General features: G+C 50.6%; 4 protein-coding genes across 4 annotated transcripts; 2 read left to right on the forward strand and 2 right to left on the reverse strand.

The window, feature by feature from the left end:
- Positions 1 to 503: 503 nt before the first annotated feature.
- N7471_001594 (endopeptidase La) lies at positions 504 to 3,973 on the reverse strand (the record flags this gene model as incomplete). Its single annotated transcript, XM_057274315.1, has 3 exons — positions 504 to 659; positions 716 to 933; positions 997 to 3,973. 3 exons carry the CDS (start codon positions 3,971 to 3,973, stop codon positions 504 to 506), a joined length of 3,351 nt encoding a protein of 1,116 aa, XP_057142494.1.
- Positions 3,974 to 4,240: 267 nt separating this feature from the next.
- Positions 4,241 to 6,376, forward strand: N7471_001595 (putative mitochondrial DnaJ chaperone (Mdj1)). The gene is made up of 3 exons (XM_057274316.1): positions 4,241 to 4,599; positions 4,663 to 5,921; positions 5,980 to 6,376. Exons 1-3 carry the CDS (start codon positions 4,390 to 4,392, stop codon positions 6,176 to 6,178), a joined length of 1,668 nt encoding a protein of 555 aa, XP_057142495.1. The 5' UTR covers positions 4,241 to 4,389; the 3' UTR covers positions 6,179 to 6,376.
- Positions 6,377 to 6,787: 411 nt separating this feature from the next.
- Positions 6,788 to 9,953, forward strand: bro1 (putative signal transduction protein BroA; the record flags this gene model as incomplete). The annotated part of the gene is made up of 3 exons (XM_057274317.1): positions 6,788 to 7,065; positions 7,121 to 8,708; positions 8,763 to 9,953. 3 exons carry the CDS (start codon positions 6,788 to 6,790, stop codon positions 9,951 to 9,953), a joined length of 3,057 nt encoding a protein of 1,018 aa, XP_057142496.1.
- Positions 9,954 to 11,032: 1,079 nt separating this feature from the next.
- On the reverse strand, positions 11,033 to 11,718 carry N7471_001597 (uncharacterized protein; the record flags this gene model as incomplete). The annotated part of the gene is made up of 2 exons (XM_057274318.1): positions 11,033 to 11,446; positions 11,539 to 11,718. The coding sequence occupies 2 exons, from the start codon at positions 11,716 to 11,718 to the stop codon at positions 11,033 to 11,035; spliced, it is 594 nt and encodes a 197-aa protein (XP_057142497.1).
- Between the last annotated feature and the right edge of the window lie 2,790 nt (positions 11,719 to 14,508).

The raw sequence follows: 14,508 nt of genomic DNA on the forward strand, positions 1-14,508 counted from the left end.
TGAGGGAGAAAAAAAATAGAATAAAGATATGATTCATCGAACGGCGCACAGATCAAAATTCGAGGATGCGTTGCGGCCTGACCCTTATGCCTGATTGGGGGCTCCGTTCACGCCCTGTTTATTTGGCGTCAATCTATATGACACGACAGCAGCCCTAAATTTTGATTAATATTACTCGATATACAAAGTACAGGTGAGTCTTTGCATTATCTTTGCATTATCATTCGCAATATCGATATATACTATACTATACATATACCTTACTAGAACACCTCCTGTTTTGAGTGGAGTAATCTTTTTTTGGCTCTCGCTCTAGTCCATACATCTCACATGGGAACAAAAAGGTCTACTAACAGTCCTTCAACTCCAACCATGCATTCCGTGTCGGAAGACAAAGACGCCATGTACACAATAATCACACAAAAGCTATACAACGTAAAACACAACAGGTATATACGACATTACCCAAAGGGGAAACCCCAAACCAAAAAGGTATCAGCATGCTACTCTTCATCAGCCTCCTGGCTACCCTTCTTGGGCTTGGCCAATGCTTTTTGCCAGATCGTGCGGGCAGCCTCCTGGTCGAGACTGGGGAAGAGAAGGTCAAACACTTCGGAGTACCAGTTCACCGGGTGGCCTTCAATACCCTCCTTGATGTTCTAGATAAAACAGTCAGCTAAGATAACCACCAGGAATGGATAGATTCATGACTCACCTCAGGTAGCTCAAGCCAGTCAGATGTATTGTCTGCAGGGAAGAGGATCGTTGTGGCACCGGCCCGGCGAGCAGCTACAGTCTTCTCTCTCAAGCCTCCAATGCGCAGAACCTTACCAGTCACAGTCAACTCTCCGGTCATGGCAACGGTGGGCTCAAGGGAGTGGTTGAGAGCCAAAGACAACAAGGCGCTAGCCATGGTGATACCGGCAGATGGTCCTGTTGGAATGGTTAGCCGTCGCCTTGTTACAGTATTAACCAACGCATAAAAGTTTCACATACCATCCTTTGGAACAGCGCCTTCAGGGCAGTGCAAGTGGACCTTCGCCTTTTCGAAGAACTGGTTCTCAGGGAATTGCCGCGCCATAACAGACTTGGCGAAGGAATACGCGATGTGAGTGGACTCCTTCATGACGTTTTGCAGGTTGCCGGTGATTTCGAGCCCCGGACGCGAGTTGTGATTCAATGCGTTCTCCAGAATACATTCAACATATAGAGCCGCTCCACCCATGCTAGTCCATGCAAGACCCATGGTGACACCAGGAGGGAACTGGTCGTACAGGCGGTCGGCGGTGAAAACAGGAGGTCCAACGTAATCCTTCAAGGTTCCCTTGCCGATGCTGAGATGCACACTGTCGGGAACCTTGAGGGCCAGTCGAGGGATCTCTGTGGTCGACTTCTCTGGCTCAATCGGAACTTGCGCAGGATCCGCTGACTCATGCTCCTTCGACTCTTCCTGGGCAACCTTACCCGCTTCGGTCAGTGCCGCCTCTTCGGACATCACATCCTCGCCCAGGTCTTGGACAATCTTGAATGCTGCCTTCCGGTAGACCTTTTCGATTTGCTTCTTCAGGTTACGGACACCGCTCTCACGGCAGTACGACTTGATCAGCTCCTCAATGGCATCCCGTTCAAGGTTCACGTCCACGTCCTTCAGACCAGTCAGCTCCCGAGCGGCGGGAGCAAGGTATCTCTCGGCAATCGCCATCTTCTCGTCTGCCACGTAGCCGGACAGTTCGATGAGTTCCATACGATCCAACAATGGCCGAGGGATAGTGTCGGTCACATTGGCTGTACAGACGAAGAGGACCTTGGAAAGATCCACAGGAACATCCATGTAGTGGTCTAAGAACGAGTTGTTCTGTTCGGGATCGAGAAGTTCGAGTAAAGCAGAGGACGGGTCGCCCTGATGGCCACGCCCAATTTTGTCAACCTCATCGATCAAGATTAGAGGGTTTTCGGTTTGACACTTCTTAAGAGCTTGAATAATGCGTCCAGGCAAAGCCCCGACGTAAGTCCGTCGGTGGCCCTTAATCTCTGCCACGTCGGTCAAACCACCAACGGAGAATCGGTAGTATTGTCTGTTCAGAGCGCGAGCTATCGACTTGCCGATACTGGTCTTTCCAACACCGGGTGGGCCAACAAGGCAAAGAATCTTTCCTTCGACAGTTCCACGAAGCTTGCCAACAGCGATGAACTCAAGGATACGATCCTTGACATCCTTCAGCCCGTAATGATCCTCATCGAGGACACTGACTGCGTTCTTGACGCCAAAGTTTTCCACGCTCTTCTGGCCCCAGGGGATTTGGGTTAGCCAGTCTAAGTAGTTACGAGTGACATTGAACTCGGATGCAGCAGGTTCGAGGTGTGCTAGCTTGTTAATCTCCTCGTCGAAGACCTTCTTGACAACCTCGGGCATGGCAAGCTTTTCAGCCTTCTCCTTGAATTTCTCGACAAGCTTGTCTTTCCCGTCAGACTCGATGCCAAGTTCTCTCTTGATGCCCTTCATTTGCTCCATCAGCCAGTACTCGCGCTGGCGTTTCTGGATCTTGGCCTCGACATCTTTGGTGATCTTGGATTGCAGTTGGGCGTTCATCAATTCCTTCTTCAGAACGACAAGTGCCTTAGGGAGACGCTCCTCGATGTTCATTGTCTCAAGAACTTCTTGCATCTCGTGGAGCTCACCGGCAGATACAGCGGCAGCGAAATCAGCCAATTTGGCCGGTTCGTCGCTCAGGTTTCCTGGGAATTGATCGGTGTAAAATGCCGAGATTTGATCGCGGAACAAAGGGTTCAAGGTGGCGATCTCTTTGCACACATTGACAATTTCGCTGGTTACCGCGCGGATAATTGGGTTTTTCTTGTCAAACGGCTCTTCAATCAAGTTTTCTACGTTGACAAGGCTAACAGGGTGTTTCTTTAGGAAGGACGTGGGTTCGTAATGGTCTTTTGGAGCTGGCTCGGGTGCGCTTTCTTCGAAGCTGGCCACGACATCGCCTCGCTTTTCAGTCGTCTTGTCTTCTGATGTAGGTGCGGGTGGAGGTGTAGCGGCCTTGGTGTTCTCCCCAGGGGGAAGTAGCGACGAGATCTTGATACGCCGGTGGGGGTAGAGAACCGCTGTCACACCGCTAGCCTCTCCACGGAGAGGGTATGCGGCGGTAATTTGAGCGAAAACTCCAGTGTCGTAAACGTCGTCCAATTTCTCAATCACGTCACCATCGGCGGTGTCATCCTTGAACAAGAACGCTCCGACATACGGCTGACCCCGTTTCATCATATCCTGGATCGCAACAGCGACATTCGGGTCGCGAATAGTGATCGCTTTGTAAAAACCAGGGAACAACGGGCGTTTCGCAATGGGAATTGCCATCACCTGTGGGTAAACGTCCGGAACTGCCGGCTTTTGTAAAGCCTTTTCCCCAGAGGCCTTTTTGCCCTTCTTCCCACTATCGTCATTGCCGCTATTACCACCGTTGCTTGCGCCACTGGGTTTGGAGTCGGCCGGGCCATCACTTGGTGGGATGGGGGAAGGTGTGTCATTCGACTTCCCTTTGCTATCCGATGCGTTGGCATCTTTCTTGGCTTCCTCTTCCACTCCGCGCTCTTTATCGGATGACCGGTCCTTTCTTCGTGCGGGAGCTACCTGATCTGCGGAAGGGACATTCTTCCCTGAGTCGGCTCCCTTCCTCCGCGATTCAGGAGCCCGTTCCGTTTCCTTATCATCCTGCCTAGTTTCGTGCTCTTCCTTCTCTTCCGGTTCGTCTTTAGGGTCCTCTGGCGGGGGTTTCTCTCTCCGCCGAATGGAGCTCGCAGAGAAGGCGCGGGAAGACGAGGAAAGAGAGACACCAAGTCGGGCCGAGATTAGTGTTGATCGAAAGGTTGCATTATATCTCGGTGAAGCAAGAAACGGCCGTCGGAGGAGAGGTCGTGGTGTTTGATGGAGTACAGCTCTCCAGGGGAGGGTCTGGCCGCGGAGCATGCTCCTTAAGTATGAGGTGGATGCCCGGGCAATGGAGTGAAGGAAAGAAGAAAGGATATAGTGAAGAACCGTGACAGCCCGTGGCACAGCTCCAAAAAGACAGCAATAAGTATTAGATGCAAATGGGTAGAGTGGAAGCTGGAATTCCGTAGTCGGAGCACCCCATTATTGCTTCGGTAAGCAACTCTTTCATCATTGTCCGGGAACACGTTTTTCCGAGAAACTTCTCTCTGCTAAAGAACTCGAAGCTTCTGTGATCCGGAGAGAAGCTTAACTTGGTTTGGACGGTCATTGGTGCTCTTGGAACCATTCTATCTCGTGTTCAAATTGTCATTCTTTTTCTTGGCCATTTTCCCTCACATATCTATCTCAACCACGACTACTACCGTCCAACCGTTGTTCGGCTATTACTATCCATGAATCCATCTACGGCATTTCCCAAGGCCGCGGCTCTCCCCGCGCGTCTGTTGCGAACCCAGCGACAATGCTCTAAGAAGAATTCCGGCAATAGCGTTCACACATCCACCCAAACAAGAAACTACCATGCAACTGTCTCTGCTTCTCCGGCTAGGCGTCTCCGGGAGGGTCTTTGCAAGAGAAAGGAATCTTTGGTGATATCAGCTAGGGTATGTTGTCTCTATGGTCTGTCAGGGTTCAGGTTGCTAACTAATATGTTTTTTATTTGACAGGCCTTCCACACTACCTCTCCTCTTGCCGCCGTTTCCGACCCCTACAAGGTCCTCGGCGTGGATAAGAAAGCATCCGCCGGCGACATAAAGAAGGCCTACTACGGCTTGGCCAAGAAGTACCACCCGGATACCAACAAGGACGCCCAGGCCAAAGACAAGTTCGCCGAAGCTCAGACAGCCTACGAATTATTATCCGACGCCCAGAAGCGAGAGAACTACGACCGGTATGGTTCGGCCGCTTTCGATCAGAATGGCGGGTTCAATCCAAATGCTGGGGGCAGCCCATTCTCTGGTGCGGGAGGATTCCATGGCTTTGGCGGCGGTTTTGGCGGCGGAGGAGGTGGCTTTGGCGGGGGCTTTTCCGGCGACATCAACTTTGAGGATCTTTTCGGAGCCTTTACCGGAGGAGCGCGCCGTGGACCCCGGGGTGGACGCAACCCTTTCCAGGAACAGATTTTGGTCGGTGAAGACATTGAGGTGCAAACAAACATCTCGTTCATGGACGCTGCGAAGGGCACGTCTCAGGAAATTGTCATCACGCCGTTGACCAAGTGCGGAACCTGCAAAGGTGACGGATTGAAATCTGGTGCCAAGCGGTCCCAATGTCGTCAGTGTAACGGCACAGGTACCCGTGTCCACCTCATGCAGGGAGGCTTCCAAGTCGCCGCCACGTGTGACGCTTGTGGAGGTGCCGGTATGTCTGTTCCTCGGGGGTCAGAGTGCAGCCCCTGCAACGGAAATGGCGTGATCCGAGAGCGCAAGACTATCAAGGTAGACATCCCCGGCGGTGTCGAAGATGGCATGCGTCTACGTGTGACCGGCGAAGGTGACTCCCCACCCACTGGAACAGCTGTTCCGCCTGGTGCTCGCACCCAACCCGGTGATCTTTACGTCTCCATTCGAGTTGCTCCAGACCATCGCTTCAGCCGCTCTGGGTCCGACATTCTCTACACAGCCTCAATTCCCCTCACCACTGCCATCCTTGGTGGTGAGGTGACCATCCCAACTCTCGACAATCAAGTGAAGGTCAAGGTGGCTACTGGTACGGGTACCGGTGACCGGATCACTTTGTCGGGAATGGGCATGAAGAAGCTTAGTGGCCGTACCCGCGGTTTCACTCCCAATGGTGATCTTAAGGTCGAATTCAAGGTTGCCATGCCCAAGTACTTGACAGGCAACCAGCGCACCATTTTGGAGGTCCTCGCAGATGAGATGAACGATAAGACAGCGAAGCGTACAATGAACTTCAGCAAGGATAGGTAAGATCCACAGTTCATGGTGGATATTGGCTCTTGTACTAACTTATTACACTGATAGCCCCTCCTCTGCTTCTGATAGTGCCGATGACGCCGCCAAAAACGAAGGTTTCCTGAAGTCTGTCTGGCATCGACTCACGGAGAAGCATGGTGATTCCTCCAAGCCATCACAAGCCGACAAGAAAGACTCCAACAAGGACACGGAAAACAAGGATGCTGGCAGCGATGCCAGCAAGGATAGCTCGAAGAAGTCGAGCTGAAAAATTTAAATCATCATGTACTCTATATCCGTTTGTATTTACCTCACCCATGTCATAGCGCCGGCGATATTGGGGACCTGTTCTGCCCAGGTTTTGGGGGGCAGAATACTGTATTACTACTATCGAGTGATAGATGTCTAAGAAGCTCTCTACTTCTGACTGTATTATGATCATTCTCATCTATTAATTATCTTATATTACTCAAAGTTCAAATGTTTTGTTCAATGGCTGTGTTGTATATGTGTTTCTAGTTATCCGGCTGTTTTGGGGTTTGGCGCCCATCAAGGCACGGCCACGGACAATCACATCTCACATCTCCCTCCTCCAACACCTCAACCCTTCAACACTCTAGGCAACCCTGTTATTTTCTCACTCGCATTAACTTGTCATCTTCTAAACTGCTTACATTGAAGAATACCTCATCGGCCGACGTCATTGACACACTAGGGACCATCAGGCGCTGACGTTCCGCCTCCCTTACCCCACAGCCTCGACTCCGACCCCCTCAGACACCGAGCTTCTGACCATCCCTGCCCCGCGTTTTTTTTCCTCTCCCACAGTTTTCTTGTTGTTGGATGGGAGCATATCGCTCCTGGCAACCATCCGACAATGGCTCAGTCGCCGATGCTCTCGTGTCCCTTGAAGCAGACCAACGAGATTGATTGGATCCAACCTCTCAAGGATTACATTCGACAGGGCCATGGCGAAGACCCCGAGGGATATAGCCAAGAATGCGCGACTCTCAACCGGCTTCGCCAGGACATGAGGGGCGTAGGGAAAGACAGCGCTATCGGTCGTGATCTGTTGTATCGATACTACGGTCAGCTGGAGCTGCTGGACCTCAGGTTCCCCGTCGATGAAAACCACGTCAAGATCTCGTTCACATGGTAGGAGTATTCTTCTCGTCTGTATTCTGCTTGTGCTTATATATTTGTCCTCTAGGTACGATGCTTTCACTCATACGTCTACCTCTCAATTCTCCCTGGCCTTCGAAAAGGCCTCCATTATCTTTAACATCTCCGCCATCCTATCTTGCCATGCTGCCAACCAAAGCCGGGCCGATGATACCGGCCTCAAAACCGCCTATCACTCTTTCCAGGCATCCGCCGGAATGTTTACATATATTAATCAGAACTTCTTACATCCGCCATCAACCGACCTGAAGGGGGACACCATCATGACACTGATACATGTCACACTAGCTCAAGCCCAAGAGGTGTTTTTTGAGAAACAAGTGGCAGATCAGAGGAAGCCTGGGCTCTTGGCCAAGCTAGCTGGACAGGCAGCGTACCTATACTCGCAGGCTGCCGAGATAATGCAAAATTTCGTCGACAAGAATGTGTTTGACAAGGTCTGGACGATTGTTGTGCAGGCCAAGGCAGCACATATGGGATCAGTAGCGTCATATTATCAGGCGGTTGCGGACAGTGAGAGCGGATCTCATGGAATTGCTATTGCTCGTTTACAGATGGCTGATAAGCAGTCCGCCACTGCTCTAAGCTGGGCAAAGACATTCCCCTCGTCGCCTCCAGCGAACACCAACCTGACGGCAGAGTCGGGCCCCAACCTCTTGGACCTCATCAAGCATAATCAAACAAATGTGCAAGCTTTACTTGCCACTATGGTCAAAGACAATGATTTCATCTACCACCAACCAGTCCCTAATGAGGCTGGTCTTTCGCCAGTTGCCAGGGTTACTGCTGCCAAGGCGATTCCGGTTAGCGAATTATACCAAGGACAAGATATTAATCAAATCATTGGGCCAGACATATTCAAAAAACTGAGGCCTATGTGGGTCACTGAGGCCGCCAGTTGTTACGAGGAAGAAAAGGCCGAGTTGCGTCGAGTTGAGACTGGAAAGGCCGAGAGTGTCAATCGTGACATAGCCGGTAAATTGGGCTCACTCGAACTGCCAGACACTCTCGATAGCTTGAAGGGAGGCATGAACCAGAAGATGTCAGTGGACGAGGACTTCCGTCGCTGGTGTTCAGAACTTGCTGGCCACAATCCTTTCCGCAAGGCATTCGACGAGTTGCAGGATCGCAAGGCAGAAGTGCTATCCCAATTAGACCAGTGCTCAAAGCAGCTAGATCTGGAAGAAAGTGTGTGTGAGAAGATGCGCTCAAAGTATGGAGCAGACTGGAGCCAGCAGCCCAGCTCTCGACTCAATACCACGCTTCGAGGGGATGTCCGATCGTATCGAGATACTATCAATGAGGCCAGCGCGAGTGATTCTCAGTTGTCTTCCACACTTCGCCAGTATGAAAGCGATTTTGATGAGATGCGGTCTGCTGGCGAAACAGATGAGGCCGATGTTCTTTTCCAGCGAGCCTTGATCAAAGCTCGTTCAAAGCATAGCAAGAGCAAGGACGGTGTCACCAGTCCGGCGGAAGGTACTCTGCTAGATGATGTGTATGATGAGGGTGGCGCCTCTGTTGCAGACCAGATTGCCAAGATGGAGGGGCTGTTAAAGAAACTGCACCTCGTGGAGCGAGAGAAGTCCCAACTGCTCGCAGATCTCAAAGTGGAGGTGAGTGTCCTAACCTATCTGCCCACCACAACTTTCTAACTATCTGTGCTTTAGACCCACAAAGACGACATCACAGATCGCTTGATTCTAAACAAAAAGTCTTATGTCGGCCGGGAAAAGGAATTCTTTAAGGATGAATTGGTGAAATTCCTGCCATATCAGAACATACTTGTGCAGGCGAATCACAAACAATCATCTTTGATGAACGAACTCACCAAGATACACGATAACCTTCGTCAAGACAAAAGAGTTCAATCCGAGAAGTTGAAATACGAGTCTATAAAAAGACAACGCAATTCTGTGATAGCTCGGTACAAGAAGGTATATGAAGCATTCCATGGCCTCTCGTCGGGTATCAAGCAAGCACGAACTTTCTACAAGGACATGGGTGAAAACGTCGACAGTCTCCGGAAAAATGTCGAAACCTTCATCAACAACCGCCGATCAGAAGGTGCGCAGCTTCTTAGCCAGATAGAGCGCGACAAGGCCATGGGTGAAAATGTCGACAGTCTCCGCAGGAATGCCGAATCCTCTATCAACAACCGCGATAGGTCCAGCGGTGCCTCAGAGCAAGAAGATCGCGAGCGAGAGAAGCTGCGCCAGCTGATGGAGCGCCTATCAACGGAACCCAAGAACTCGTCATCTTTACCCTCCACAGGGTCAGCAAAACCGCCCTCAAAAGTCAAGTCACCACCCCCGCCCGTTCAGACGCCGGCGTATGGAACCACCGGTCCATCCCCAAAACCGTCACCCCGCTACCCGCCCACCATGCCAGGCGTGCCCCTCTCACACTCTCCAGCGCCCTACGGGCAGTACATGGGAGGTGGTCCAGGAACTTACCAAGCCCAGCATTTCCAGCAAGGCGCCGCAGCTCCCCTATCCGAGGGCTACAACCCCATGGCATATCCTTACCAGACCCCCGTGTCCCCGCCCCCGAACCAGCAATTCTTCTCTCAAGCCCCGGCCCCGTACGGCGGCTACTCAAATTCCGGCACGCCAGCTCCTGGCGCTGGCCCTCAGTCCTCACACTATATGGCTCCCCAGGGCTACATCCCGCCTCCACCTCCGCCGCGCCCCCAGCAGACAACCTACCCTCCTACAGCAGGTGGTATATACCCCTCTGGTCCTGGTGGCTATGCGCAGAGCAGACAGTACGGGCACCACAAGACCCCCTCGCAGTCGCAGCCACAGTCACAGTCCGGTTCCTCCGCCGATCCATGGGCTGGTCTCAACGCCTGGAAATAAGCTTGGCTTCCCTGTATCTGGGCGATTGCTAATACTGGCTACACGGCGGGGTGGAATGGGCTAGATTCAGTTGGACCTAGTTGGCAAAATGGAACACGGAACATGTACCGAACGGGCCCGCTGGAAGGGAGGCATATATCTCGGCGTTTACGGCCTTTTACACCGGTTGCTTTGAGGTCGCCCTCGATTGATTCTTTGTTATTTCGCGGGGTTTTATCATGTTGTCTGAACTGCTTCGTTTTGGGGGGCTTTTGTCCTGTTCTTACGTTCGGTTTGGATATCTGTCTTTTCTGCCCTCATTGGTTACTGGAGGGGACATGCATGCTCTTATGTAAACGACAAATGAAATATCTCCATGGATACTAGCAAGTAGGGTCCTGCGTTCTCGAATTAAGGTTTCTTCGACGTGGTGCTCTGCATCTTCCCGATTCTGAATGACGTATGATTTAACCTACCCGTCGACATATATGGTTATACCTTATGTGAGTATTCGATTATACCTTTTGACCATTTGATTGAGCAAGTCTTGATTGATATATAGTTAGGTTTTGATAATGTGTGGTGCCCGAGAGGCACGTCCGATCGTACCTATATTCTTCATCTAGGAACACACTCGATGATTTCGTACCGGAGTATTATATGTGATAGAAATGGCCAAAAAAAAAAGAATATTCCCTACTGGAAAAGATACAGTAGAGTGTAGCTGTTGTCTTGCACAATTATACAATTATATGATATGCAAAGTATACATAGTAGAAGAGAGTTCGCAACTCGCAAACCAAGAAATAAAGATAAAACAACCAAGATCAACACACTGAACGCCAATGGGTATCTTAATATATCAAAAGAGAACAGGCCGCCAGATCCTCGAAACAAGGCAACCCAGTAAGCCACACACGCAATGTATGTTCACCGCACCGAACTGAGCGCACCGTCAACCAGGACAGGCTAGCACCAGAACGGCGGGATAAGAAGCAGAAGAGACCTAGCTCCATCCCAAGCCCCGTATAATCCCATTTCCCCTGCTACCAAAGGAATGAAAAGAGCAAGAGAACAAAGCAGGACACTCACCCCTCATCTTACGGCTGAAACCGCAATCGGAACTGCCTCCCTCTCCTGTCCTCACGGACAGTGTACAAAAACCGCGCAATGGTTTCCTGCTCCGAGAGACCAGCGCTGTTAAAATGTTTCCGGACAACAAGCGCGAACTGATCTTTGCTCACACGGTCCTGGCCGACGGTGCGACGCAGCGTTGAGTCGGAGAGGGAGTCCGCCGAGGTATTGGTTCGGTGGGAGTGGGAGTGGTTGTGGTTGTGGTTCTGGGATGAGGAGGATTGAGCGCGGCGGGCGGCGAGGGAGGTTGGCGAGCGAAGGCCGACGCCTTGCGAAAGGATCAAGCGAGAGTAGTCGCTCGAAAATGCGGAGGGCGTGGGGAGTTTGTGGACGTGGCGGTATGAGTGGAGGATCTCGAGGGGAAGGTCTGTCCAGGGGAGCTGTAGAAAGAGAAAGGGTATTAGTTTATGGTCTCTTTACTGTGTTGTGGGTAGAGTTGCGATTGATCGATCTCTTTCAGGGTAAAACATACTCGGGGCTGTTCCTCGGTGTGCTGGTTGTCCACGACGGGCGCGCTGGTGACCAAGGCTTTCTCTTTTGCAGCAGCTGGTCTGCGGGACTTGGTGGCTTTGTGGTATTCTCTCGTGCCGCTCGAGGCTTCGGACCTCGAGTCATCCACGATAGCTGTGGTGCGCTGGCGCGGGGGTGCCATTGCGTCCCGGAGCTCGAGGCTGGAGGGATATTGGAATGGGGGTGTTGTTCAATGTCTAGAATTTGGATTGAGGGGTTGCTGATAGGATCAAATCATACAGGGACTCGCTGTATAAAGTAGATTGGATGGATGACGCTCTTAGTCTGGACTTGACACTTGAGATTCTCGTTTCCCCGGGCGGCCGGGTGTGGCAGAAACGTCATTTCTGCTTCTAGTTTAGTGCCTAAGGCGAACTTTGAAAAGCAGAGATACAGTGACACAGCAAAAGTTTTAGCATCCCTTCTGCTACCGCCTTCTTAATCCGGTATACCGCCCGTTGTGCTTTAATTTTTGATTGATGGATATTCGACCGGCAGAATTCGGGGTGCTAAAACTTTGTGTCACTGTAGGGAGTAATCACGGAGAGTATTTCCTAATTGGGTACTACTGCCCGCAGGTGTGATAACAACATCGAAATCAATTTGAAAGATCACCAGCCCTGGAGAGCTTTTCTATACAGTCATACACTCACTTTTCATATTTGCAATCCATGTTGCTCACCCCATAGTTGTCGTGGAGTAACCACATAGCAGTTTATCGCATTCTGCCAGGTTTCCTCGCCTCCATCCATTTGTCGAACCATCTTAACAATATACTCACTGACATTCCTAGCCCCAGCTAGGCAGTGCAAGGCAGTATTACCGTCTACATCCTTTGCTCCAACTTTGATACCTCGCCAATTCAAGAAAAGCTGAATAGTCACATTTCGCGCCTGTTGCTGGGATTCTGTCATTGGCTGTGGTTTTCGTGAGCCCTTTCTTTCCCTCTGGGTTAGGAACTGCATATACGGCGGACTTGGCATTTCATGGGGAAGCCATCTGGAATCAACGATACGGGCGCAGTGTATCCTATTTGCAATAACTGGATCGTAAGCTACAATTTGACTGGCAGTGAAAGGCAGCAAAGCAACAGGAAGTAGCGTATGTCCTAACGCCGTTGTTCCTGCACTACTAATGCCAGCGGGGATTAAAGCCGCCGACTATTAAAGGAGAGCTAGATCATGATGTGCGTTTGCCAAAGTGACGGGCATGATCATGAAAGATGGACATGCATATATTGGGATAACTGAGGATGAGACAGTTCATTTACCAGACACCGCTGCATGCCAACATTGGTTAAATCACAACGGGCGATGGCATATGATAGCAGCGGGAGACTGACGATTGGAGCTGCGAGAGGACGGTAGTTGGGGGAACACCCACAAGTAGAAATCGGTGATTGCCAGCCTCGATGGCTTTACAAACGGACGAAGAGGCAGAGAGATTGGATAATAAGTAGTCCGGTTCTTGAATTTGGACCTATTCATCGTCCAGCAATTCTTCCTACACCCATGCAGACTCATCTGCCCCAGCCGCATGTAGGATTCCAAACGTCTCCAGACTGCCTGTCTTCGCAGCAACTTCTAGTCATATCAAAGCCCGTTGGTGAGGTCATGTATACTAAGGACATTCAAAAATTTAGACTAATCTCTGCCCCTTCTGCTTTGTCGAGAGGCTAGAAATGATACAAAGCTCATCATATTCAATCTACGATGTATACTCGGTTGCCCGCTCGCCTTGATGGCCCTACTTTGGCTTATGCAACAGCTTCTTCTGGTTCTGGTTCTGGTTCTGCTTCTTTTTGAACAAACCCTCTTCCAAATGCCGATGGTAAAAATCCGGCTGCTGAATTAAAGATTGTGTCATGCTGCTTACTTTCTAGGATTATAAATATCTAACGGGGAATATCTTCCATCTCCCGAGTCTCAACTATCATTTATTCCCCTCACAACCACTGTTGAAGCATAGACATAACAATCCCAGCACTAATAGATCTAGAAACAAAAATTCGGCCACCAGCAACAGTTCTAAATTCTCCAAGTAATTTAGGTACATCTCGGGTTTGAAGTTCCATGTACTCACCATGACCGCAGATATTGAGGTCCTCCCTGCCTTAATCGCACCTGCCCAAACCATAACGGCTTCACAATGTAAATTCCTTCGAGTCCCTGTTTCTCTTATTTTTCTCCTCGGGCCCTCAGCTGATACATGACGGTTGGTTTTAACTCCTCACTGGTATTGTTCGTTTTGCTATGTTCCCAAAGCTTTGTTTCTCGATTTCCCTAGGTGTCGTGAAGGGGGAGTTGGATACGCAACAACGATCTCTCATATGGTTCCTTAAAAAGGAGATCATGGTCTCCAGCTGGGTGGTTGGCACGCTCTACCACGTTCACAGGGAAAGAAATGCGAGATCGCTGTAAAAACCCGCCCCCGCTAGGAACATAGACTTGAAAGGCCGCCACCCTCTTCGCCCGGAAACCGATCTAGGAGCCTAGAGCCACTATTGTCACCTCACACCGCGTACCAAGTACGAGTAGGTCTGGATCTTTGTAGCGATCTCGCATACTCCACCTTGTTAAGGTGGTAGAAGATGCCAACCACGAACTAGAGGCAATATCGGCAATGTGTACCACCTAGCTGGAGGCCTTGACCACCTTTTCAGGGAAGCGTATGAAATATCGTAAGACAGTCAAGGTTCCCCTCACAGCATCTGGGGGATTGAATAACGTAGCATAAAAGACATGGTAGAAGAAATACGAGCGAGAAAAAGAGCACGCCGTTTTCTATGAGCTAGATGCCGAGGGTAAGAACAAAAGAAAACCTTGGACATAAAATACTTCTAGCAGAAAATTACCAGTGGGCATGTCATAGACTATTGATGCGTCCGAGTCTCGATATGGACTGGATAGGAGCGTCTGGTGCCAAATTAGGG

The sequence above is a fragment of the Penicillium samsonianum genome (genome assembly GCF_028829775.1).
Source record: "Penicillium samsonianum strain IBT 33392 chromosome Unknown utg000001l_segment0_segment0, whole genome shotgun sequence".
NCBI lineage: Eukaryota > Fungi > Ascomycota > Eurotiomycetes > Eurotiales > Aspergillaceae > Penicillium > Penicillium samsonianum.